General features: G+C 35.5%; 1 protein-coding gene across 1 annotated transcript; it reads right to left on the bottom strand.

Annotated features, from left to right (window-relative positions):
- Positions 1 to 6554: 6554 nt before the first annotated feature.
- On the bottom strand, positions 6555 to 8690 carry LOC110029766 (abscisic acid receptor PYL8-like). The gene is made up of 3 exons (XM_020732195.1): positions 8333 to 8690; positions 8001 to 8216; positions 6555 to 7075 (listed from the first exon to the last, which is right to left on the bottom strand). Exons 1-3 carry the CDS (start codon positions 8534 to 8536, stop codon positions 6845 to 6847), a joined length of 651 nt encoding a protein of 216 aa, XP_020587854.1. The 5' UTR covers positions 8537 to 8690; the 3' UTR covers positions 6555 to 6844.
- Between the last annotated feature and the right edge of the window lie 1319 nt (positions 8691 to 10009).

A 10009-nucleotide genomic window follows, 5' to 3' on the forward strand; every position in this document is an offset into this window, starting at 1 on the left:
AAATAAATGTTATGTTTTCACTAACCACAAGAGAATGTTGAGAAAAAGCATACATGAGAAATAGTTCTCAATACAAGGTGTTACCACAAGATAATATTAGTTATTACGTCAACGTCGAAAAACATATTAACAAGATATATCGAAGATTTATTATGATTTTTATATAATCAATTTTTTTTTTTGGTAGCGTATAAATCAATCTCTCTTTAAATAGGAGAATTATTGTAATGAAAGGGTTGTTGAGGAGCTAGTTTTGGGCCAGCTAGGGCCAAGCTAGTAACCAATCACGTGGCCTATTATGTTTGATCTCAAGCGAGCTCAGCTCGAAATCCATTTGAGCACGATATGACTCGAAATCGAAATGAATTGGCTTAAATTCTGATTTATTTGGATCTGTTCCAACTCTAAATCGGCTCTAAATCAAAACAAGATTGCCCAAATTGAGTTACTTGGATCTCTTTCAACTCGAAATCGGCTTATAGCTCGTCATATTTGATATTATTTAGCATTATATATAAATTTTATAAATAAAAAATAATTCATGCCGATCGCGAGTCAGTTTGAACCGATTCGTGCATGAATTAAAATTGGCTAAAAAATGGACAAATTTGAAATGATATAAAATCCGCAAATGAAGTGCTCGAATAAAATAGAGGAAGCATGCCTACATCCTTCATCACGATGGCAATACTCCACCAACCATTTGAAAGCAACATATTCAATACTTCCGAAATATATTTGGCCAAACACATAATTTTAATATGGTGGAAGTTATTGCTTGATTAGTGAGTTTTTGCTTTCTATAAAGTAATATTAATCTAATACACTTTCAAATAATACAATAAAATTTTAATTAGTTCTATTAATATTTTATTGATGGAATATGTGCATGATGAAGTGGTAGGAATCAAACAAGACTTAAGTTACTATATTGTTCAGTGCTCAGAGTATAAATGATGGAGCAAGTTGCACTTAGAGATAAACTCATAGCTTTTAGGAGCTACATCTTCGAGAAATATTTTAGCAAAGCACGAAAAGTGGCATCGTGGCGTGACCGAGTTCAAACATCGAAACTATTATAGTAGACTGAAGTTCTTCAGGGCAAACGAGTGTCACGTGCCACATAATAGTGCGTTTGAATGGTGATCTTTCTATTGCAATATAATAAAACATAACAAAATACTAAGGGGCAGTTTGAGATCACTTTTATTTTTTGTTTTTTACTTTGTTTTGTTTATATCTTGATTTGAATTAAAACAAAATGATCGAACTTGTTAGTTTCACAAAAAAATTATACCAATTAAACAATTTGTGCGGTTTGACATCAAATTGTTTTCTTTTTTACTTTTTGCTTTTGTTGTAACATGATTTACAAAGCTTATATCATCTTTCCTATGATTTATTAAATATTTATTGAACGTGAAGACATGAAAATTGTTAAGCGAGTGTTATCACGCCATGACATCATGGAAAATTAGGTCCTCTAAACAATTTTCATGTCCTTCACGTTCAATAAGCCTTTAATAAATTATAGCAAAGATGGATAAACCCATATTCAACTCTCTACTAAAAATGTATTTTAGTTTTGACATCAAATTGCATTAGTTTTTTCATCTACATTCTTCTTTATCTTCTTCTACACTCATCTTCAAATTTTTGAAGGGACTTAATTATAACTTAATGATGATATAGATTTTTATGTGTAATGTAGATGAAAGCATCAAACCACTTATATAATATTTCTATCACACACACACACACACACTTTTTCCTCTTTAGTCAACCCAGGTAACCTTTGCCGACCCAACGTAGTGGGATTAAGGCTTTGTTGTTGCCGTTGTGTTGTAGTCAATCCAAGTAACCTAGTTTGTCTTCCTTTGAGGAGTCTCAAGGAAGGCCCAAGCTTGAACCTGACTCAAGCTCATATTAACTATAATAGGCACATTGAAATAGAACCATCATTTCCACATCAAAACATTTTAAGATTGAAATGAAGAGGAGAAAACTTGTGGCTACAAGGGTGTGCAACCACAATATCTATGCAATAAGTACTACTAACTTTAAGTTAATCAATAATTCTTTAACACTACAAAACACTTTTAGCATACATTACAAATATTAGCCAAGACTGGGAAAAATCATAGAGCCACATCAAATAAAACTTATGACTACAAAGCACTACTAGCATACATAAAGGGCTTAGAATGCTTCACAATCAAAATCACATCACGAAAAATATGAACACTAGTTCGAGAAATCCAGGTAAAAAATAATAATAAACAGAAACATAACAAAGTAATCTAAGAAAAACACAATAGTATTTTAAGTGCAAAAGTCCATGACTGGGAAAAACCATAGAGCCACATCAAATAAAAAATTCCCTATGAATGGGAAAAGATACACACTCAAATCTTCTCCCTATAATCAATGCAACTTACAGAAATTCGCTCCAAAACTTCCACTCGATCTGGCAAGAGAAAGATTTCCCTCTGAAATCACCATCCCAACAATTCACCTTTGCAAATAAGTCTGTCAAGAAACAACACACGCTAGTGAGAGAGAAAATGCAGCTCCAAATCCCCACAACATATGTACGCCGAAAAAAGGCATAATTATTTTGATCACTCAGTCATCTACTACTAAAACAAGCGAGACACCAGTGTATCTACTTTCGATTGCGGCATAGTTACACTACCATGTGTAGTTACACCAATTTTAGTTCAGGTACGACACTGTAATAGTCTTCATACTTAACAATTTATCACTTGGAGAATGATTTTATCCAACACTTTCCTCTAGATCTATACCTCCAGAAGTACCATTTTTATAGTCATGTATCGTACTGTGACTTACCCACCTATCTCAACCTTTCTGGACTCCAATTGAAGCAAAACATAACTCTAATTTCTTGATAGTCACTGCCTTAGTCAAAATGTCCGCAGGATTTTGGACTGTATTCATCTGTTCCAAAGTAGCTACCCATCTTCTAAGAGAGAACAAATAAGGTGATACCTCGGCTAGATATACTTTGTCCATGCAAAAAAAAACAGCATTCTTAATAAGAAGAATAATTGTCATATCATCATTATGAAGCTTTTCAATCCCCTCTTTCTTGCTCAGTTCTGTCATAAATACTTCTATTCAAATCATCTCATTACTAGCTTCAGTGATAACAATGTATTTAGTCTCTGCAGTTGCAACCATCTTATGGAGCTTGGAAACCCAATTCAACATTGTGTTTCTCAAAGTAAGGATATACCCTGCTGTACAATTTCTACCATCCAAATCTCCTGCCCGACTTGAATCATTAAATCTTCGTCGACTGATCCTTATACTTTTATAACAAAGTGCCCTATTGACTGTTCTCATAAATATTTGAGAATTCACTTCACGGCCTCCCAATGATGCCTGCCAGGATTTCCCATGAACTAGCTAATACTCTCACTGCATATGCAATATCTATTCTCTTACAAATCATAGCATATGTTGGCATCATCTTTCGATGTCAGGAGCATAGGGTGCCAACTTGAATGATCTGGGAATATGTTTCATGAACATCCAACCTCTCAAAACCCAAGACATCTGATTTTGATCCTTCAGCACGTGGTCAAGATAGCTTTGTTAGGATCTTGTTTTCACTAAGGCGAAGGCCGATCAACATTATGTCCATCAGATGGCTTCGATCGGACTGATGGACTTCGCTCGACACGATACATGCAAACTGGGTCATTATTTGGCTTGCTCGTCAGCAAAACGTCATTCAGATGAGCCCAGATCACAAATCGGATATCACAGATGAGTCCAAGACATCATTTTCGCTTTGGTTAGGCTTTCATGGGTTTGAATGTGGCTCAGTACCCTACAAACAATGGAGCCACGTCAGCTGGGCTTGACGTGACCACGTCTAAATTGGGCATGGCCATACTTGTCTTATAGAGTGACCACACTAGGTCGTCCCCTACTTGTTCGATCTGGGCCTCACCGTGTGACCACGTCTGAGGTCAGCATAGCCACGCCAGTCAGACAGTGGGTGACGTAATTACGCCACCCTTTGGGAGTGGTCACACCACTAGCCCGTTCGCGATGCCTATAGAGCGACGTGACTGCGTCGTAACCATGGCGTAGCCACACCACTAGAACACATTTCACGAGGTAGTCTTTTTTTTTTCTACCAAGATGTCATCTGATCGTCTAAAGCCATTTTTGGCACCTATGCTCATATGGGATGTTCCCATATGGGGTAAGGGGTCGTTTCTTCCCCATTAACCATGGGATAAACTCTTTTGTTTGGGATAACTAAGGTGCCAACCATTTGGGGAAGGGTAGGTCATTTGAAGATTTTCTTGGAGAGGAGGAGAGCTTGGAGAAGCTGGTGTGCTGCTGGATTAGAAGAGGTATTGAAGAAGATTTTGAGGATTTGAGAAGTTTTTCTTCCATTCTTCTCCTTCTTCTTCTTCTTCTTCTACTTCTTCTTATTCTCAATCATTTTCTCTACTTCTCCTGCAGCTTCCTCTACAGTCGTCATTTTCGCAGGGAAAACAGAGAGATTCATTTCTTATCCTCCACCACTAACCTTCCTTGAAGCTTTACAGGCCTTGAAATGTCATTGTTTCTGCAGTTACAACATTCTTCTGTGTCATTACCTCTGCTTGACCAAGACTTTCTTCTTCTAGACTTGAATCTGCCACTGCATATATTCCTGCTTATATTCATTCCTTTATTTTTAGCATTCAATGCAGAACCGGAGGGTTCACCATTCGTTGCTTTTCTGTGAACTTCTTAATTTAGTTTCAATCCCATGATGTCATCAAAGTTCAACTTCATATTCCTAAAAGAGTTATCACTGTGACCAAACCATCCTTTCTATTCGAAAATGACGATAGAATTAAGAGTGCTTTGATCTCTTCATTAAATTTAATTTTCATATAACTCAGCTTGCTAGTTATGATGTTGAAAATGTTCAAGTGTTCAGCCACTGAATTGTATTTTTTCTTCTTTAAATTGATTAATATATTCATCAGAAAAATCTTATTTGAATCAGAAGATTTTTCATACATCTTTGTCAATGTCGCCAAGAAATCTACTATGATTTTTTCATTCACTATATTGAATGCAACATATAAGGAAAGTGACAAACGAACCAAACTTAGGTTCATTTGATACAACACTTCCTATTCTTTCATAGTCATCGATTCAAACTTGATGATTTTTTTTGTCATAGCAAATATAATTTTCTCTCATACAACAAATCCTCCAATTGCGTCCCTCATAACGTGAATTTCGGTCCATTGAACTTTTCCACTTTATATCTTGTTTCTTCGATCATTGCTCGAGTCAAACTTCTCGCTCTAATAACACCTTTTGGGATGGAATGTGCACTGAGAGATTTGAGTGGTTCTTAATCAAAACCACAACGAAAAATAAGAACTCTGATTTGAGAAACATGAAAAAAAAAAATAGAAACACAACAAAGTAATTTAAGAAAAACATACCAGAATTTACATGTAAAAACTCGAGAATGGAAAAAAAAAACATGGAGCCACGCCACATAAAAAATTCATGAATAAGAGAAATGCACAGAAATACAAACTCAAATCTTCCCTTTATAATCATTGATGCTTGCATAACTTCATTCCAAACACTCTGCTCAATCAAATAAGAGAATGCCCTCACTCCGAAATCACCCACTCGACAATTCACCTCTAGATAAAAGCCTAGAAGCCTTTCAGGAAACACAGCATAGGAGTGAGAGAGAAAATGTTGCTCTGAATCAAGAGCTTGAGAACCGAACAAGAGAAACTGTCCCAACAGCTTACGTACGCCGAATAGAGACATAATTATTTTGATCGCTTGGCCATCCAATTATGGAACGAGCGAGACATCAAGGTTGCTACGGTCGGTAACGGCGTTATTATGCCACCCAGCATAGCTACACCAATTTTGGGGGAAGTACGCCACATCAGTAGCCTTCTTACTCAACTGGAGCACATAATTCTTATGTATTTACATATCTCACTAAACTTTCATATTTACATATATAGCAATTACAACCTATGCAAAAAAAAATGTGTTTTTCACTTCTAAAAGTTCCAAAAATGCTATTTTCTATAATGATATTAATGCTTTGAGCGCTACTTGTATAGATACAAAAATTTAGGTATGAGTATTTAAATACATAAGAATTGTGTGTTATGTATGTGACCCAAAAATAATAATAACAACAACAACAATGCAGCTTGCATAAAATAGCTTTACAGATAAATATCTAAGTTTCAATGACGTAAATTACACTAAATATATCCTAAGCACTTTGTATCTAAGCCATATTTAAGCCCCGGTTGACCTTGAATGTGATCATCATGGGCATTTAATTCATCTTTTTAACCACTACGTCATCACCATCCCAAGAAATTGGACAAATTCAATTTGGACAATAATATCTCCATTAAAATATCTCCATAAATAATATATTATTTACACACACAACATACACCAGAAGCATCCACAGAACAAAAAACAAACAAAAAACAAACAAAACAAAAAAACCAAAAACAAAAAACAAAAAGCAAATGAACAGATTAACAGAAAGATTAAGAGCTAACTGTTCCGCATAGTTAAGACATATACACAACTGCTTAAGCAAGAGACCTCGCTTAGCAAATTACAATTCATCATCTTCAAAATTTATCCTGCTACCTTATTTCAGAAAGAGGTACATTCCTCTCTGCAATGGTTACTTAGAAATACATTATATATTGCCTAACAGCATCAAAATCAAAACCGCAAGACTTTAGAAACCAAGCATATAGCCTCATCTCCCTTTCTCTGGATGCTACTCAGCGATTCAAACTCGAGCTTGATACGACTCGATGGGCTCGGTTCGACTCTGCGCGGCCAGACGCTCTGATATATCAGCAAGGGACTTAAGGTTGCATTTGATCAGTGCCTTAATGAAGAAGCATGTCTCATCCTCCGTGTTGCCTTCGGGTACATCGACGATAAATGACTCGATCACGAGAGTGCCCGGCCTTCCCTCGATGTTCTCGGGGTGAACAGTTATCACAGACGAATAATTCTGCGGTCAAAGATGCCAAATATAAAGTAAGAAACAAACAATCATGGATTTCTAGTGCTGTATTTTGTTGGAAGAATATGATTCTCAGAGTAATATTACAGCTTAGATTCTGCACCAACTAAAAAGTTTTAAAAAAACAGTATTTTTACATAGTTGCCAGTAAGAAAGCTCCCTCAAGGGTTCTATTGGTTGCTTTCAGTTGGTTAAAAAACTGATTTTTTTCGATTCTGTTGTCTGGTTAGATGTGAGTAGAGATTGATATGGACTTTCAATTCTGCAAATATCTTCACACTCTAAATGAAAAAAAGAAAAATCACCAAAATTTCGATTTTGAACATCTTAACATTTAAACGAGCCTCAAGCAAAAATTCAGAGAAGAGAGAAGCTTACTAAGTTCAATAATTCAGAATTGGAAGATTTACATACATACCTCTCAACAAAACTAACAACTAAACTTCAATTTTTACATGTATGCCCACTTTGAAAAGGTTTATTTCACTTTTTATAAATTAAAATAGTGATATTTTTGATGTGATACGAAAGATTTGAGGGTATAAATATAAAAAATAAAGTTTAAATGTTAGGCATGTAAATACACCGGAATTGGATTATCTACATGTAAATACCCCAATCAAGCAGATTTCTCCAACATCATTTGAAGCAAAAAATTGTAATTGCATATATACATCACAAAGGACTAAACTGTAATAGATAATTATTCAATTATCTCTATTTGTTACCAACAAATAAAAAAAAAAACAACTTTAAATAAATGAAATTTAGCTTCCTAGTCCAAAGCACAGAAAATTATGACAAATCAAGATAAATCATCATAGAAATGGAAACATAGAACTTCAAAAACGCTGATTGCATAACAGGGAGGAAGAAGACGAAGTGCAATGAAAAGCTAAATTTAGTATTAGACCTTAAGACGATGATCTCCTCCAACAATTTTAATACTCAAAACATGCTCATCATCGTCTAGTAGCTCCAGCCTCTCTGTACTGGTGGTCGCCGGAAGTCCAGACTTCACATTAACTTGTCTGACGCTTCCAATCTCCATCTCTCCCTGAACCACACATCTGCTCACAAAGGGCTTGTACTTCTGAGGCTGATCAAATCTCCTAACCAAAGACCAGACCTACAAAATCCCAACTCTGTTAGTTACCAAAATCAAACCTTTTTCTAAACTGATCAATCATTTTCAATAAAAAGAATATCTTTTGAAATCTGGGAAGAAAGAAAAAGAGATCTCACGAGGTGAATGGGAGCTTTGATGTGTTTGATGAGAGCGGAGCTACACTGGTTCTCTCGGGGCTCGTGCCGGTGGAATCTACGTACGAACTCCATCTCCATCGCCCTGCATCCGCTAAGGCTCATATCGTCAGCCCAACACCCACCGCCGCCGCCGATCGCGGCTGTCTCTTCGATCCTTGCTCTTGCTCTGCTCTCCCCTAACATTGATCGATCCGCTACTGATCAATCAGTTGTAAAAGAGCCAAATTTATGCTTCTCGTGCTCTCTTCTACTCTGGGCCGTTCCTTTCCCAATCCGCCATTAAAAAGAATATAGAAACAAAAAGGATAAACCTCAGCACGTCGTACCCAGATCACTCGTCTTGACCAACTCTGTCCGCACGATAGTTTTTTTTATGCGGATTATTGGACCACCAGCCGACCATTAATGAAAAAAAAAAAAAAAAAAAAAAGAAAGGGTCCGATTTAAAAATTTAAAAAAAAGTTCGATTTAAAAATTTAAAATAAATATGCCTAAGTTTTAATTAGTTTTAATATTTATATATTTGGTATTTAAAATTGTCATTTGTATGAACATTTGAATTTTATTTTTTACTTTTATGATAATTAATTAATTAGCATTAAAAATATGAATTTCATAGTGCAAGTCATTTTTTTCTATTGTTTGAGAGTAATTTTCAAGCCAAAATGACCCAAGTTGAAGATATTATATATGCAATATGCGTGTTTACTATTGGAGATTTATGTTTAAAATAGTCATCGTAATTTTTTAAAAAGCATTTTTCCTTACAACAACTTCACATCTATTTCTTCAAAGTTCAAACAGTTGTAAATGTTCCAATTATACTCTAAATTACATAATGTAAAAATATTAAATTTTACTATATATATATATACGAGTCTTCAGCCGCCACTAATGTGTCTAACATTGATGTACCCCCTTCTTAAGACCAACTGTGCGAGATTCGAACCCCCGACTTGAGGGGTCTCATACCGTGAATGCCAACCAACAGGCTGAGATACACAACATATATGTGGACCAAAGGTTATTATACGAGTCTCCAGCCGCCACTAATGTGCCTAACAATTGGTGTACCTCCTTCTTAAGACAAACTGTGCGAGATTCGAACCCCCGACTTGAGGGGTCTCATTCCGTGAATGCCAACCAACAGACTGAGATACACAACATATATGTGTGTGTATATATATATATATATATAAATCAATCTATTTATTTAAACTTAAACAAAAAAGGAACTATTCTAATAAAAAAATTTCTCCATTATCTGGCTCGAGATATTTCTATTATTATTATTATTATTATTATTATTTACGAGGAAATTGAGACCTTAATGGAACGCAATGAACTTAACATGCGGTCATGGGCACATTGACTTGGCCCATTGCCCACCCTTCACGCATTGCACATCGTTCTGCCCTTCAATATGGGGCAACCTTGTTTTTCAATTATTTACGATAACGCCATTACAGCGATTGGAATCTAAACTTATAGGGGTGTACTTGTAATTTTTTTATGATGCAGGGTGATTTTGTTCAAAGTAATATGAATATTTATTTATTTCATATTGGAAAAGGAGGAAATCTTGTACGGTTAGAGATGAATAAATATTAAAAGGGCGGTTTGGTTGCATCTGAAAAGTAATGGGCATTAATTAAG

This window comes from Phalaenopsis equestris, unplaced genomic scaffold (assembly GCF_001263595.1).
Source record: "Phalaenopsis equestris unplaced genomic scaffold, ASM126359v1 Scaffold000600, whole genome shotgun sequence".
Classification (NCBI taxonomy): domain Eukaryota; kingdom Viridiplantae; phylum Streptophyta; class Magnoliopsida; order Asparagales; family Orchidaceae; genus Phalaenopsis; species Phalaenopsis equestris.